Here is a 17,520-nt window from a genome sequence, read left to right as displayed (position 1 = left end):
TTTTTGGCGCAGAATGCCCTCAAGCGTATAAGAGGGAGATCTCTGAAGTCAAAGCTCCCCCCTAGCTCAGGACAGAGAGCTTGCCCACTGCTTCCAGCTGAGGAGGAGCTGAGCTTTCCCTTTACTTCAACCCCTGCTCATGGGAGTCCCCACTGTCTGTGGTGTTGTGTTAGTTAAACCAGATGGAGGGGGCACTCTCGATGTGGAGGACCAGAAGTGGCCATTATCCTGTCTCTGTGATGGACATGTTTCTGTGTAGAAACCATTGTGTGTGTGTGTGTGTGTGTGTGTGTGTGTGTATGTGCATGCGCGCGCACTCAGCACGCGCCTTATGTGTATTCAGGCTTATGTACATCCAATGTGAGCTCCTGGGAAGCCATTATCTTATTGTCTTAAACTATGTATGCCTTCCAATAACACCGCTTGGTCTCACCTCTGTCTACAGGGCTAACCTGTGAGAAACGATAGGAAGTTGTTTTCCCTCCCGTAATCGTATATTGCCAAGATTTTTAAGAGTGACTAGTGATTTTTTGGAGTCTCCGTTTTTTGGTGGGGGGGGCCCAACTGCAGACAGGCCTGACTTTCAGAAAGTGCTGGGCCTTGGAAAATCAGGCTCCTTAAGAGGTCTGGACACCCATAAATCAGAGTCTGTTCGGAAAATCTTATTCTCTTTGTGTTTTTGTGAGGGGATTTTTAAATCCATTTGTAAAGGAACAGTTAAGGTTTTCCCTAGTTTTCTGATCTCTGATTAATCTCATCTGTGATCATAATCCCAGTAAACTCAATTTGGCTTTGCTAGGCCCTAAATGATCACTCTTGCCTATTAAAGAGCTATGCAGCAGTGTGTAAAGCACCCGGCAGAAGCTTCGGGGGGAAAGAACCAGAGGCAGCCCATGGCCAATATGAATAGGGTTCTTAAAGCTTCTTTTCTCCTTCTCTCTGTTCTCAGTAATCAAGACAAGGCTGCAGTCCTTGAAAAGGGGAGTGAATGAGGACACATACTCAGGAATCCTAGACTGCACCAGGTAAAAGGTGCCCTCAGTGGTTACCACACGATCAGGTTGCAATGCCTCTGTTCTAGGCATCTTCCATTGCCTGCTTCTTGGCAATGGGAGGGAGTTGCAGCACCAAGGGCTTCTTTTTAAATTGTTTTATCTGAATGGCTGAAAGGATTTCATCCTGTCCTTGGGAAGACTAATAGGGCAGGTGTCCTCTTCTACCAGAAAACCCCAACTACCCCCTCCCCCAAAAAGCAATAACCTTGAAAACAAATATCCAGCCCCAAGCCGAAAAGAGAGCAGAACCAGAGACTCTGTGGAGTTGACTAGGGGTATTGCTATTGCTGTTGGTTTTAACATGAGAAAGTGCCCAAATCCTAGGGTGGGCAACACTATAAAACCCTAAGATAGATAAGCTGAGATCTGCAGCAGCTCACACTTCCTCTGTGATCCTGCCTTTAAGTCTATTACAGGAGACTTATCAATCCTGCACATTGCAGGCTACAGAACCTTACCCACCCACTCCTGTAATAGACTTAAAACCTCTGGCTGAGTTACTGCAATCATCAAATCCTGGTTTAAAGACTTCAAGTTACAGAGAATTCATCACTTACGCTAGTTTAAACCTGCAAGTGACCCATGCTGCAGAGAAAGGCAAAAAAACCCCAAGGTCTGTGCCAATCTGACCCGGGTGAAATTCCCTCCCGACCCCATATATGGCGATCAGTTGGATTCTGAGCTTCCTGATTCTGGTGACAGACAATAAATTACTTTGGGAAATATTTGTGTTAGCACAAGTGACACTATGATGGGCAGTGGGTGGGGTTAACGCATGCTGAATCTCACTGGTGTCTCTGTGCCTCTGTAGGAAAATCTGGCAGAAGGAAGGGCCCCTGGCCTTCCTGAAGGGGGCGTACTGCAGAGCCTTGGTCATCGCCCCGCTCTTCGGCATCGCGCAAGTCGTCTATTTCATAGGCATCGCGGAGTTCCTCCTAGACATGCTTCCGAAGCGCCGGGATTAACCTTTGCACGCACTCGCTGCTGCTGGTCAGAATTCTTCCAGCGTTGGTTGTCGTTGTCAATGGTGTCAGAGCAACAGCACAAAGGGTTAAAGCAGCAACCTTGAGGGTGAAGGTCGTCTTCAAACAATAAATTCCTTCCGCCTCTCGATACGTCCCCATCTCATCCGGCCCTCCAGGACAATACTTAATTATGCATATCTATTATTTTTAATTGTCATTCTTAAAGACACTGGTTAGCACAGACTGGGCTCACAGACCCCAGACCTTCTCCCAGCAATGGGAGGGGAAGAAACCGCCCACAGCCTCTGAATTACCAGGTAGTCAAGAAAGGCGCAAAAGAACCAAACTCTCTGTTCCCCCAGTCCCTCTTCTGGTGTGCCAAGCTTCTGGGAAGACAAGGCCTCAGCACACCTTCTAAAGGGGGACCCATATTATCAATAGAGGAGGCAGGTAGATTCCAGAATCAAAAAGTTTTTGTAAGGACTTGTCCTGAAACCCCCCTAAAATCAGCTGGACTTGGATGAACTTCTTGGAGATCAGAGGAGGAGAAAGGGTTTTTTTTGTTTTTGTTTTTTGTTGTTTTTTTTAATCAAAGGGACTTCCCTACTAAATAGGGGCTTTGGGGCCTGTGTGGGGGGAGATGTACACTGCACGTACTTGCAATGCGTCTGCTCTGTAAAAGTATGTCCGTGGGATCGTGTGAATGTCTTCAGGTGCAGCTGTGTTTAGCTACGAGCTACAGGCAGGAGAGGGGAGAATTTAATGACATGGGATCAACTTTTTATTTATGCAGGAAAAACAAATCCAATTACATTCCTTAAATCAGCCCAGCTCTGATGTGTCAAGCAGTTGCTCTACCCAGAGTACTGGTTGTGTGTCTCTTTTGACCCATCTCTAAGATGTGTTTCTCTCCTTTCCTGTGGGTGTTTGCACTTGCAAAGGGTCACTTAAAAAGAGGTCTCAGAGTCAGGCTTTTTGGTTAAAGATCAGGAAAGGCCACATCCTCAGGTGGTATAAATGGTTGTAGATCCTTTGAAGTCCGTGAGCTCTATTGAAATCAGTGGGACTATGATAGTTTACACCAACTGAGTATCTGGCTCAATTTACTTGGGGATTGGGTTGCCAACTTCTTTATCCAGACCAAAATTGGGATGTGGAAAAGAAATGAGGCCAGGGCATCTGTTTTATTTCCACAGGGACCTAATTCCATACGACTTACCTCTCAAAGGCCAGGTGTGGTTTTGCTATGATGTTTTCTCTGAAGTACATATAGAGAGGCAGTATGACTCCAATCGGATCCACACCAGCAGAAAAGCCTGCCTGTGTGTGTTCAGTTGTGCGATTGAGGACGATAGCCAGACTTCCTGCTCACTCTGGGGAGGTGGTCATTGACTGGATAACAGGATGGCAACCCTAGACACGTACGAATTCAGTTAAAGGGACACTAATTTTTTTAAAAACCCAAACCTTTTCTTTATCTATCTTCACAATCTCACTTTGAATTGTCACAAGAGAAAGAACTGAAAATCTGGTGTGCTTTATTATTGAACTTCATTCCATTTCAACATGTAAACTAAACTGGTCAGTTTCACTTTTTGTTTATAGTCAGCTTCACTTTCTGCTTCCCCATCACTAGCATCATGGTGGTGATTGTTTCCGACACAACAGATGAAGAATAACTTTAAAAAAACAGTTTCCACTTGATATCTGTGTATTTCAACCCTCTTTATTTAGGTTTTGTAAAACTTTCTTTGTAAAACCTAAATTGGAGGCCAGTTGTCCTAATCATGCACCTTTAACGTAGAGGAGGTTGTTACACAGCTAAGTTCTCACTTTTGCCTATGTGAAACATAAAAAATGACTTTATCCTACACAGATGGGAATCTGCATAGATGATCTCTCCATTCATAACAATCTTTTGTGATCAGTACTATGACGCTTGTGTCACTCTGGATTTTTCTGAGTTGCCCTTAAAGAAAAGTTTGGGGTTTTTTTTCCCATAAGGTGACTCTTCTCCTGCTTTATGATGTATTATGAAGGCCTGAAAGGTGAACAGCTCTTTTAAGGATTTTTTTTTGTTTGTTTTCTGCTTGGTTTTTACGTGCGTGGTTCAGATCCTCACCTAGGCTGGAAGATGGTCGGAGAGCTAGTGAAATGGTGATGTCCCACGAGAGTGAAAGTTCAACAGTTGATAGGGGAAGGATTTCTAGTCACTATATTTCAAACGTTTTTCTTTGTGTTAACGCCTATTTAATGTTAACGACTAACTTACATTTTGGAGGAAGGAAGATTTTGTTTAACCCCGTCAGTTATGGTATGAGAGCTCAGACTAAATATCCCACGAGCCTCCCAGACGTCATCCAGCAAGACCCGGGAAATCCAAGAACTGACGTGCCTGATATTTAAAAGGTAAAGAGCAAGTGTCCATCTCCTCCTCTTTAAAAATAGGCCTTCTCTATACGTCATAAAGAATCCAGAAGGAACACCAGCCTGATTTTTTGAACAGTCCTTTGCAGCTTACTTTGGTCTTTGCATTTCTTGGCAAAATTTTAATGTTCAAATGGTAGACACCCCACCCATCCCCCCAGCCAATATATTATTGTGTATGAGACTTACAGTTTGGGGGTAAAAACACATTGCCAGTAAATGTGTCAGAATGAAATGAAGAGCTCAGTGGCAAATACAGGTTTGAAGCAGCCTCTCCCCCTAAAATATGCTGCTCTTACTATGGATATCTGTGCTTCCAGCTGTCTGCTTTGGTCCCATTTGGTTTCACACTGTGATGTGGACCAGCAATGTTGTTGCCATGGTTATTGGGCATGGAAAAGGGCCTGGAAAATGCTGCTTTATGGCCTCAGACAAAGATCCATGGAAAATATCCCTCCCTTTCTCCCATCTCCCCCCAGTTTTTATTTTTAAATTTCAGCAGAATGATTGCGCATAGTGAGCCCTGTGCAGTGTGTCAGCGCGGGGCCTTTGTGAGCTGAAGGTCTTGGTGCTGATGAACTCACGCTGCTCCAGCCTAGTGAAGAGTCCTCTTTAGTGCCAAGAGACTTAAAGACTGACCTGTAAAATTCTGAAGTCAGGAGCAATTGCATCTGCCTGAGATCTGGAATTTCAAAGGGGGGGCCCCTGGCATTGCTGCAGTAACCGACTCTAGCTGGTGGCCCTGCAACCCATCAAGTCAGAAAGTCTTAAATTAGCATTTAATAACCCCTCCCCCCCTTTCCAGGGCTAAGCCCTGTCCCTTCCTGGCAGGACTGCCTGGTGCCACCCACGAAAGCTGCAGGTGCCTCCTTTTGTTCTGATCATTCCAGTCATGGAAGGGAGCTGTCAGCGTTAGTATTGGCAGCTGTAGCCCGTTGATTAAAGTGGAATCAGCTGCACTGGTGTAGATTGTGTGTATGCTAAGGCTTGGCACCAGAGGTTAATATTCCTGTGTGGACAAGGCCTTAGTGCAGCTCTAGAGACCAAACTGTAGATGTTTCCATTTAACAGAAGCATGACTCCCTGTTAGTTCTGTACACCCTGCCCCACCCCCTTCACGCTGGGCATTGCCAGCAGGGCCAGCACTTCCCTGCAGGTGGTGGTGCTAGGGCCATTGGGGAACTGCGGTACTCAATGACTAGCTAACACCCTTTGGTCACCTTGCCAAGTCCAAGTGCAGAACCCACCCCAGTTAAGGGCCTGAGCCTGGATTATTAGCAGGCAGGAGTGCAGCTCACGTTTCTGCAAAGCTTTGCCTAAAGGAGGAGAGCAGGATCCAAGGTAAAGAGAGTTTGAGGTGAGTCCTGTGTCTTGATTCCAGTGGCAGATTGAGTACCACCCTGTGACCCAGCAGTGGGGCAGGGAGCTTGCAGGCCCACATTTCACGGGGTTTTCAGAACATGCCCAAACCCTCTGGAAGCTGGGAACATTGGGTTGATCCCCAAATCCCCTTTTCACAGCTTCATGAACCCAGCAAAGCATGTGTCTGGCACCATCATTGTACCGGTGCGTGAGCGCTACAGCTTTTCAGCAGTGTGTTCTGCCTGTTGGGGATGGAGAGGCCTGGGGCAGGGCCTGAGACTGGTATAGGGGAGGGAAGACTCTTTAAAATGTATTTAATGCTGTATGTTAAAAGTGTGTCACTTTCCTGTTTCCCTGGAGCTCATCTCTGGTCACTCCAGCAGTGGAGGCCTGGAATGCAGATAATGTGTTTTGGTTTTTTTTTTTTTTTTTTTCCTCTGCGTGGGAAAGAGATCTATTTCCCATGATCCCCTGATTTTATTTCCTGATCATCCTGCTGGCGACTGCTGTTCTGGTTGGGAACTTGATTTGAGGTTGCAACACTGGCTGGCTCAGGGGCTTAAACAGAAGCACGCTACTGCGTTGTCGCTGAATGCTCCTAAAAGGATTACCTGTTGCAAGAGGGAGATCAGTGTCTGTGATGATTAGACCTAAAAATGGATTCCCTGGAACAACCTCTTGAAGATTCCAAGGGTGTTTTTAAACCTTGGATACTGGTGTTTCTGTAGAATATGCTTGTGTGTGTGCATAGAATGCCCAGCCTGTTGGTTTTGTAGGATGTGCCTGCTGTTGTCCCTTTCTGATATGATCTGCATCTGCAGGTTTGTGTGGGATGCCCATGAGTCCTCTTTAGTTTTGTTTCTTTCCATCTCAGAAACAGGAAGGCTTAAATTTTCAGAAGTGGCCTCTGATTTTGGCTGTGCCCAACCTCAGGTGCTTTGGGCCTGAGTTTTTTCGGAAGAGCTGAGCACCCCAAGTTCTAATTGAAGTGAGTAGTGTTTGGTGCCTCTGGAAATCTGGCTCATGACATCTCAAAGTAGGCACCTAAAATCAGGCTACTTTTGGAAATGTTGGTCCTAAGTTTATAACTAATAGACATGGCTGGGATCCTGACAGCCAAGACTTTAGCTTGGGACCCCATCAACAAAAGCCAGTGTTTAGACCTAGCAGTTTTGAGTATTTCCCTTGCAGAGGTCTGAGTAGCTAAGAGGTGGTGGAGAAAACATAGACACAGAAATATTGTAGTCTCTCAAAATGCAGACTTATCCGGACAGAGCTATGATGAGCATCCTGCAGGCTAAGCTGACTGGTAATTGCGATGCTCCTAGGAGATCTAACACTGTCCTCGGCATTTGGTGTTCCTGTAGTCAGCAGGAAAAGGGTCTCCATGGTAGGGGAAGATGAAAAGCATGATGTATGGACCAGTTCTAGTGATCAGCAAGAACTTAAGTTTTGAGGTAGTGCTTTGACTTGGATTTCTGCTCCCTTTAACTGCTTTGTTGTGGCCCATGATCGAGCGTGCCTGTGGCTTTTCCAAATAGCTTTTGGGAGCGCTAGTTGCTGATCACCTAGCTGTGTGTGCATGCAGAGTCTCACGCCACATGATACTCTGCTTCCGGTGCTTTGTTGGAATGGGGACCCATGGACGTCCCAGTGTCTGCCCTAAGCCTTGCAGTAGAGGCCACGGGGTTTGGCCCATCAGGACACAATTACAAAATCCAAAGGCAAACATGAGGGCATTGGCTCCAAAAACCTCTATGAGCCAAGATCTGTACTCCGGGTCTGTCTGTCAGGCTGTCTTTGCCATCCAGCTCTGCTTGTGGCTCACCCCACAAGGACTGACTGCACTGGAGAAATCGTCTAACCAGTTCAGCTAGACCTATTTATTTATTTATTAGCTAAGAACCATTGCATAGCTCTGGATTGAAGCAGTTAAGGCAGCCTGACCCAGTTGGAAAGCCAGGTGGTCAAGGCTGTTGCTCTGATTGGGTTTTTAAACCAATTTAGCTGTGTCAACTTGAAACCACTTACCAAATCTGCCCAGTGTAGACAGGCCCTTAATGCCAGGCTGTGTAAGATCCTTGCAGTTCAGTGAATCATTGAAGGCCAGAATCCCACATCAAGTGGAAAAACAAAGCAGAGGTCACAGCATTATAGTGGCTGAATGCTTCAGTTTCCATCAACTGTGGCCACTGCAGCAGTCATTGTAGCTTCCTTGTATACAGTTCATCTGCATGAGGTGCCCTGAGCATAGGCATCTTGATCACAGATTACAGCCTCCTTTGTCAATCAACTTTTTAGACTAGACGATAGAATCAGGTGAGGTTGTTTGTAACTGACCCTAAGGGAAAGGAGTGAGTGTGGTATAGTGGTTAGATCACAAAAATGGGAGATGGGAATTCTGGTATTCACCTGGCTCTGCTGCTAACTCAGTGCCCCAATGAGATGGGGAAAATCCTACTTGCCTACCTTGCAGAAATGGCTAGGCTTAATCCATTTGCATTTGTCTCTTGAGATAATCAGCTGGAAGGTACTACTGAATGCAGCTTATGGGTATTATAAGAAGGGTTGACTGTTCTTCAGATATGGAATGGACAGCGTCTTCGGGCCCAATTAAATAACATGGATTAATATGTCTTGGGGAAACCTGACTGGATGTAAGAATGGTAATGTGATAGCCAGAATGGAGCCATGCTAATTTACATCAGCTGAGCATCTGGCCTTTACTTTGCAATTAACATGCACAAGGCAGAAATAGTATTTTAAAAAGAAATCTGCAATATGTAACCACTGCTCCTTCTGGATGTACAGGTTGTTTGCAATAGGTTCTCTAAGTCACCGTAATGAGACCAGCAGGATGTTCCACTCTAGCCTGATGTTCACTTGTCCTTAGTCTCGTCCATTCCTAACCAATCAGATGTATAGCGTGTGAAATCTCTTGCATTCCTGCAACGTTCAGGGAGATCAGAGCAAACTGTTGCCTAGGCTGCAAATAGTGCTGATGCTTTTGGGAACCTAAGGCTGTCTATGGGCTTTTGTAGGACGTGTGTCCTGTTGTCCTCAATGGACTTTGTGAGGCGTGTGACACTTTAAACTTGTGTTTTGTTGTTGTGCACTCACCAAACGGGGAGCTGTTGGCTTGATTTGTTTTTAAAGCAGCCCCATGAGTGCAGGTTAATAACAAACTGAGGCCATCGTACGGCACGTGAGCAGGAACTGGAAGAGGCACAGAGAAAATTGGAGAGGGGGGCAGTCATGGGGCTTGAGTCTGGTGGTGGTAGAAAAGGGTTTTTTGGGTTTATTTTGTTTTTTTGTTTTTTGTTTTTGGAGAGTAGGGGATGGGGAGTGGCTACAGAAGGGTTCTGATGATCAGTGGCACTTGGTACCTGCCATTCCCATTAACTCCGCCTAAGGTTGAAGGTTCAGCACTAGGGCTGGTCAGAATGGGCTTTTTGCCCATGCAAAATTTAGACCTTTTTAGGGGAAAACCCAAAATATGTTGGTTTGCAAATGGTGCCTCATGGAAGTCCTAGTTTGAGTGCCTCGTGCTCCTGTTGTCCTGAGGAGACTGGGCGTCTTGGTCACGCGGCACTCCCTGAGAGGCACAGCAGTCTCTCCTCATGGTGAGGAGATTTGGGTGCATCATGGGAGCCCTGGGCCAGGGTGCATCATGGGAGATGTAGTATGGCTGAAGAGCCTGACTCACAGGGGAGAAGGGGGACATGAGGAAATCAAACTACAGCTCCATGAGGCACCATGGCAGCATACCCAAACTGAAATGTTTTCTTCTTTGGATGAAATAGTTAGATTTGAGGGCATTTTATTTTATTTTTTTACAAAATGATTAAATTTTCCATGGACACTTCATGAAAAACTTTTGTTTTTGTGGTTTTTGGGTGGGTTGTGTTGTGTGTGTTTTTTTTCATCAAAAAAAAAAACAACTTTTGACCAGCCCTATTCAGCCTCTCTGAAAGTGAGGCCCATAGAAGCTGGGGGAGTCCATGAAAGCTTCTGATGGAAAGAGGGGAGTAGTGCATACAAGGGTGCAGGGAGAGAGAAGTAAAGTGGGAGGATTGTGTGGAAGGGATGTGATGGGGGTTGGCAGAGAGAATGAGGAGGGAGTATGTAACGTGGCACAGGGGAGCGGAAACAAGAGGGGATCTGCAGAAGAGACTCTGCACAGGGCGGAGGAGGCCTGGCTATACTGCAAATACCAGACATGGTGGGGGGGGGGAGAAAGTATAGAAGGGACTAAAAAGACCTGACTGTGAAGAAGCCTTTGCTATAGCACCCCAGGGTTTGATCCTGCCAACGCTGGGGCGTGGTAAAGCTTGCGTTGACTGGTCCAGGCTTGAGGGTCAGATGCCCTGTGTTATGGGTTCTTTCCTGCTCCTGGATGTTTTGCCTTTGGTTTCTGTAGGTGCAGGAACAGGCCCTTTATCTTCCATCAGACAGTATAGTACCCATTTACCACACTGACACGAGCTCTGCAGGCAAAACAGGAATGGAGTGGAGGCCCAATGCTGTTTCAGTGAGCACAGCTTCCACATGAGGGGGAGACCTCTAGGAAGCTCTACTTTGGTGCTGATTGATCCTAGGGACCGGAGCCTGACAGGAAGCAACAAGGGCAGGTACAAAGGCTTTCACCAAATGGACCCCTCAAAGGATAATCGGTCTTCCCTTTGCACGTGTGTGGGGGAAGCAGGCTGGCACAAGAGAAGGGAAAGTTTTCCTGTACAACTTTAGCATGGGGTGAGCTATGCTATCAATGTAGGTTTGTGTGCAGCGGAAGACCTTTTTCCTTGAGTTACTCTTACGCCATAATCTACTATGAATATTTCGGGTCTCACTGATAGATGGTCTCACCCACGAGCGAGAGGGTCTGGATTTCTATTCAGTGTATTGCTAGCTTACATGGACTGTGTATTCTGTGCCACAATTGACTGTTACCTACGCTCATCCCTGACTGAGCCTGGAGTCCGCTGTTGGAATCCACCACATCACAGAAAGGAGCGTGTGTGTGTGTGTGTGTGTGTGTGTGTGTGTGTGTGTGTGTGTGTGTGTGTGTGTGTTTTGGATTCACTTTTCTCCTCCTACAGCTTGATTCTCCCTAACTCATACTTTGGTGTGGAAGGGGGCCCGCTCTTCTCCCATTTTCATGGCTTTTGGGGACCATGTTGAGCCACAGGAGAAGGTGACTAACATGATACCTGGAATGATACCCTGGGCTCCGTGAGCTTTCCACCCTGCAGGCTTGGCCTCCACTAAGGTGACAGTAAAAATTGAGCTCCAAAGCTGCCTTTGAGGAATGCTGTGGGTAAACAAGGGACTCCATCCTCCAGAGCTGTTAACCCGGCATCTGGCCCCAGAAGAATTTACTAAGCCAGGCACAAAATGCGTTCTGGTTCAGAGTAGATTTGATTTCTCTCAGGAACGGGAGCAGACTCCCGTTTCCATGGAAACAGGACTTCACTCCCTCCTAGCCTACTGTATGTGCCGTGCACTAAGTTCGTTGAGGCAAGCCCCTTTGTTTCCTAAGAATCAGGGACTGCAACAAAATGTCCTGTACCTTGTGTGTGCGGTTGTGCCTGAGGGACAGCAGAAGTGCTGCTGCCCTTGGTATCTGGAGCAAATATTTTGAATGAGGGTGTGCGAAGCAGGCCGGGATACTTGGAGTCCTCTTTTCCCCCAAACCCTTCATGCTAAATGTGCTCCATTTTCTGACAGGCTGTCCAAGAGTGTCTATGCTTCTGATCTGGAGCGCAAGCCCTCTGGAGAGACACTGCTCCCTCTGGACAGTTCAGTTTGTTTAGAGTCAGCCTCTGGCTGCTCTAGAGTTGCAATTCTGGAAGGGAAGCAGGGAGTCCTGAGGCTATCATTTAAAGGCGCAACTGTGTCACAGCCTTTTCTGGAGACTAAATATCTGTGGGTCTTTAATTTCTTCAGAGAAGAAATTTGTTCCCACACAAACCTGGCCCTGTCACACTCTTCGTTCCTGGATCCTACAAACACTGGAAAATGCCCATTGATGAAGGTACAATTAAAGAAAACCACTGTCACACAAAGCCAGTAGTTTGTGTGTCCCTGTTTCTGTGTGGTCACCTTCCCTGAAAAGTGCTAGACATCCCACCGTTGCTTCGGACAGTTTGGGAGAAAAGGGGTGGTCTGAGCATTGGCCCAAGAACCAGGAATTTATCAACTGTAATCTCAGCTCTGACACTTCCCACCCTTGGTGATCTTGGTCAGGTCACTTAAACTTGCTGCCTCCCCTTTCCCATTGGTAAAATAGATCATTTCTCCTACCTCACAGGATGTTGAGACTGAATTAGTTTCTGTTTAGAAAGTGCTGCCTACAAGCGCTAAGTGTTGCTGTTCCTAGACTAGACTGAGAAGAGGCAGGCGTGGGATTTACTATAGTGGAGCGATCCGTAAAAAGCTGGAAAAACATGACTGTTCTTGACAAAAACTAGACACCCAGCAAATCAGGAATAGGCCGGATGGTGACTTGGGTGCAGGGCACAAATTGGGAGGCTTCATCCAAAGCCTGCTGCAGTCCCTGGAGAGACTCCCACCGATGACAATGGGCTTTGGATCAAACCCATGTGGGAGAAAGGAAGGGATATTTTCCTTGCTGAAATAAAAGTAATGACATGAGCAAATCCAAGGAGAGGATGTGCCAGACAAGCGTGCCTTTGGTTAGACACTTTTCCTTTGGCCCTGCTTGTGCCTGGAGGGCTCTCCTATCCCTTGCAGTGATCCAAGCACATGGCACACATCCACTTCATGCACGTTAGATGCATCCAATGAACGGGAGGTGTAGGTATGTGCAAGGGCAGAATTGGCCGGCTGTGTGTGGGTACAACCTGCGTGCAGGTTTTGTGCATGTGTCAGGGTTTGCACAGCTCTGCACTGTATTTACTCTGTGTCTGTGCGTGTGTGTGTGTGTGTGTGTGTGTGTGTGAGATGTCTTCTCTTTTTGTTCTATGACATTCCCCGCCCCTTGGAAGGGAAAGCTGAACACGTGATCCTTCCAAAGCCCATTGAAGTCCATGAGAGTCCTTCCATTGTCTTGACTGGGCATTGGACAGCACCAAGGGGACTAGCAGCATAAAATCCCCCTTCTGTTTGCATCACCTATCTTTCCTCCCCAAACGTGGCCCTCTGTATGGTGTCCCAGTTCTTACAGTGATGAAGTGAATGATCCCTGCTGTACAGTGCTATGTTGGTGTCTGTGGTTTGATGTCTGAAATTCTATCTGCTGCTCCTGAGGCATTAAGGGAGCAAAGCTATGAAATCAGGCTTCTTTGTCGTTACCCAATTTGCTAATATTTGCTGTTCTATGCTAGGTACTTGTCAAGTCTTGGCATTCCCAATGCTGGCATGATTCTGTGCTGTTCTGAGTGTGCCCTGGGACCTACTAATGAAATGCTCATCTTCTCATTTCCAGTTCTCTTTATTTTCTTGATGTAGTTCTTGAGCAGTAGCTAATCAGGAACATGGAAAAGACCAATAGATCCCCGTGTAACCTATCCCATTCAGCAACACTAATCTCGGTTAACAGTGTTTTGACTGACTGGACTATTTTCTGTGTAGATTTATTATTTATTTCTTGGTGTTAAAAGGGGGAGATCCACATTCCATCCTTTAAAACCCAGCTGGTTCAGTTCCATGTTCTGTGTAGTAGTGTTTGACCATTACGTGTGTGTTTAAACTTTTTTCCTGTTCTCTTCAATGCATACAGTCCTCAACTGTTGGTGGTTTTTCAATAACACCGTATAACATTGTATCCTGTTGCTGTAGGGTCCTGGGCAATACCTGTACTGTTTAAAAACTGCTGCTTTAAGGGGGGGGAAATATTTTTTTTCCTATTTGAAGAGTTTTTAAAAATATTGTAATTTTTTTGTGTATTGTCTTGTAAAATAAATATTCTAAATATAACTGTATTTCCTCTGTTGCTCGGGGGGGGGGGGGATGTGCGATCTGTCTGCTTATCTGACCCCATTGCCATAGTATCTGAGTGCTTCCAGTTGGTAATCAGCTTTGAGACACACCTCTGAGGTAGGAAAATACATTCTCATTTAACAGATGGGGAAGTGAGGCATGGGGGTGGTAGAGCCAGGAGCTGATCCCAAATCTCCCTGAGTCCCAGCTCAGTGCCCCATTTGCTAGCCCACCTTTCGTATCCCGAGTGGTGCTGCCTTTTAATAAGGTGTTTGTATTTCTTTTTATGCTGGTTCTTTTGTTACATGGCGGGGTGGGGGGGGGATGTCTGTCTGTCTGAATGTCCAGGAAGGCCAACTGAGGGATATTGAAGTAGGGATTTGAACAACTGTAGCTAATAGAAATATTCGGGATATACCTGCTGTGCTAGGAGTGTGGTGTGTCTGTCTAATTCATTATAGAGGTTTGGCCATATCACAATCATTCCACAGATCATAGAATAGAATCCTAGAATATCAGGGTTGGAAGGGACCTGAGGAGGTCATCTAGTCCAACCCCTTGCTCAAAGCAGGACCAATCCCCAGCTAATTCATCCCAGCCAGGCTTTGTCAAGGCTGACCTTAAAAACCTCAAAGGAAGGAGATTCCACCACCTCCCTAGGTAATCCATTCCAGTGCTTCACCATCCTCTTAGTGAAAAAGTTTTTCCTAATATTCAACCTAAACCTCTCCCACTGCAACTTGAGACCATTACTCCTTGTTCTATCATCTGGTATGACTGAGAACAGTCTAGATCCATCCTCTTTGAAACCCCCTTTCAGGTAGTTGAAAGCAGCTATCAAATCCCCCCTCATTCTTCTCTTCTGCAGACTAAATAATCCCAGTTCCCTCAGCCTCTCCTCGTAAATGATGTGTTCCAACCCTCTAATCTTTTTTCTTGCCCTCTGCTGGACTCTTTCCAAATTTTCCACATCCTTCTGGTAGTGTGGGCCCAAAACTGGACACAGTACTCCAGATGAGCCCTCACCAATGCTGAATAGAGGGGAATGATCACGTTCCTCAATCTGCTGGCAATGCTCCTATTTATACAGCCCAAAATGCCGTTAGCCTTCTTGGCAACAAGGGCACAATGTTGACTCATATCCAGCTTCTCGTCCATCTCAACCCATAGATCCTTCTCTGCAGAACTGCTGCCTCGCCACTCAGTCCCTAGTCTGTAGCAGTGCATGGAATTCTTCCTTCCTAAGTGCAGGTAGGCATGATCTTAGTTGACGCTAGGGAGGAGACTAGGTGGAGAAGGAGTATTGTCTAGTCGACAGGACACAGGCCTGGGTGTTAGGGGAGACTGGTTCTGTTCTTGCCTCTGCCCCTGATCTAGTGTGTGACCCTGGGCAAGGTATAGCTGTGCCTCTGTTTCCCCTTCAAACCTCTTGCCTGTCTTGTCTACAAGGATTGTAAATTCGTCAGGGCAGAAGTAGTCTCTCACTGTGCATAGAACCTTGCACAATGGGCCCTGTCCTCAGCTGGGGCCTCTCTGTACTACCCTAATATTACTAATAAAAGGGGATGCTGTTGATTATGGGCCAAATTCTGGTCTCTTTTTCACTGGTGTAAATTGAGAATAGCTTCATTTGAAAAAAAAAAGTGGGACTGTAACTGGGATCAGAAGCTGAACCCAAGAATGAGGTGCATTAGCCTTGCTTGTGAGGGCCCAGTAGTGCACTATTAGGGTGTGCTTTGGGTCAAGAATCGGGGGAGGGAAGGGGCAAAAGTCAGGCTAAATGGGAAAGGAGGCAGGACAAGGAAAGCAGGAGTCTTTGCAGATCCATGATTGAAGAGGATTAGCCTAGCAGCCTAGAGATGACCTACTGGTAGTAATAATACCACCACACTGGAATAGTAGGAGGTGGTGCAGTTTGTGACAAGTGCATTTCCAAACCTATGTAGGGATATTCAGCATAGCCCTGCCCTGCACTCAGCTTGCCTCCAGGTGGCGCTATAGTCCCTCACCTGCAAGAGAACTAAAAATCCACTAGAAAGAAATGAAATCTCCCTTGGCGCGCTGGCCATGAAGTTACTGTAACACAGAGAGAGAGTGTGTGTGTGTGTGTGTGTGTCAGGGCAGGCAGTGAACACATGTGACGTGGTGCCTTACAAAATTGTACCAGGTGAAACAAGATGTGTTCCGCTTCTATGGAAACATGACGGTCTCGAGAGATGGGACCATGTCCCAGATGGCGGCCTGTGCTCGCTGCAGCTCTGCCCTTCCTCTGGGAGACTCCCTCGCCATCACCTTGCCTCCCGTCCTCCCTTTGATAGTGGGACTGTGACATAGTACGATCTCAGAGAAGCAGCCGTGTTAGTCTGTATCCTCAAAAAGAAAAGGAGGCCTTGTGGCACCTTAGAGACTAACACATTTATTTGAGCATAAGCTTTCATGAGCTACAGCTCACTTCATCGGATGCATTTGGTGGAAAATACAGTGGGGAGATTTATATACACACACAGAGAACATGAAACTATGGGTTTTATCATACACACTATAAGGAGAGTGATCGCTTAAGATGAGTCATCACCAGCACTAAGCATAAGCTAAGCTTATGCTCAAATAAATTTGTAAGTCTCTAAGATGCCACAAGTATTCCTTTTCATAGTACGATTGTGACACCCAAGGCAAATCAGCTTCTTAATTTTAAGGCCCTGAGCCTTCTCCTCGAATTTACCCTAGTGGAAATCAGGAGTAGCTCCTAGAAGCCAGTGGGGCTACAGCGGCATGAGACCAGAGTCCGATCTCCCTCCCTCCTCTGTGATGGCCTCTGCAGCTCCCCCCTAAAGCAGCCAAGCCACCTTGTATGTTCTCTGACAAAAATTCCCTCCTTCTGTCTGGTGTCTGTGTGACTGTCATCTTCTGGCCAGCTGCAGAATAGCAGGTTTGCAATCCTAGCCCCTTTGCAGAGGGTAGGGATTTCGGGCTTCTCTAGCTGGGGAAGGGGCATAACTATACCAGTCTAATAATACAGCTGTAGATATACGGGTATAAATCCTTGTGTGGACACTTAGGAGTTACATTGGTATAACTTTACCTGGTTAATTAGACCGCTGCAACAACCAGCTAAATTGCCCCGTCGGCAAGCCTTTCTATTCAGCCCATCGTTGTGCCAGCTGGGCACACATTACAGAAACATCAAGCAAATTCCTTCCCACGATTGGTAGGAGTCATCCTCCCAATGGCTGAGGCTCCAGAAGTGACATCCAATGAAGTGGGCTGCAGCCCACGAAAGCTTATGCTCAAATACATTTGTTCGTCTCTAAGGTGCCACAAGTCCTCCTGTTTTTTGTTTGTTTGTTTTGTTTTACAGACTAACACGGCTGCTACTCTGAAACCTGTCATTAATTAAAAGCTACAATGAGCCAAGAATGGCAATGGCCAAATTCCCATTATCTTCAGTGGAGCAGGATTAAGCTCCACCTAGCCTCATGCAGCTCATAGCAATTTGCCTTCCGCTGTCTGTATGTGCCTGGAAAATGTGCTCTGCACAAGCCACTGTGGAAACACTGTAGTGCCTTGTGTTCTCTCTGACATTCTCATCTATATGGCTGTTGTCCCTTCTAACGTGGCCAAGGCAGGGCTGCTCCCCACCCCCTTGTGTGCAGGACCCTGTCAAAACTGAGTTTCCTGGTTAGCAGCAGCAGAAGTCCTATGCAGGCAGGAGGCAGGTGCTTTTACAGATTGATCAGCCATAGTGCATGCGGAGGGGAGGGAGGGGGTCA

The 17,520-nt window shown here is 46.5% G+C and overlaps 1 protein-coding gene across 3 annotated transcripts in view; it reads left to right on the top strand.

Moving 5' to 3' along the window:
- SLC25A22 (solute carrier family 25 member 22) overlaps window positions 1-13,374 on the top strand; it is an 86,573-nt gene extending 73,199 nt beyond the window's left edge. For all 3 annotated transcript variants that reach the window (XM_038406837.2, XM_043516040.1, XM_043516042.1), the window contains 2 exons: window positions 950-1,025; window positions 1,867-13,374. In XM_038406837.2, the coding sequence (XP_038262765.1) occupies window positions 950-1,025; window positions 1,867-2,020 (230 nt within the window). In that variant the 3' untranslated portion in view covers window positions 2,021-13,374. The remainder of the gene's footprint in view (window positions 1-949; window positions 1,026-1,866) is intronic.
- The last annotated feature ends 4,146 nt before the right edge of the window (window positions 13,375-17,520 follow it).

This window comes from Dermochelys coriacea, chromosome 6 (assembly GCF_009764565.3).
Source record: "Dermochelys coriacea isolate rDerCor1 chromosome 6, rDerCor1.pri.v4, whole genome shotgun sequence".
Classification (NCBI taxonomy): domain Eukaryota; kingdom Metazoa; phylum Chordata; order Testudines; family Dermochelyidae; genus Dermochelys; species Dermochelys coriacea.
The sequence above is the reverse complement of the archived record's forward strand: the minus strand, read 5'-3'. Positions and strand labels throughout refer to the sequence as shown.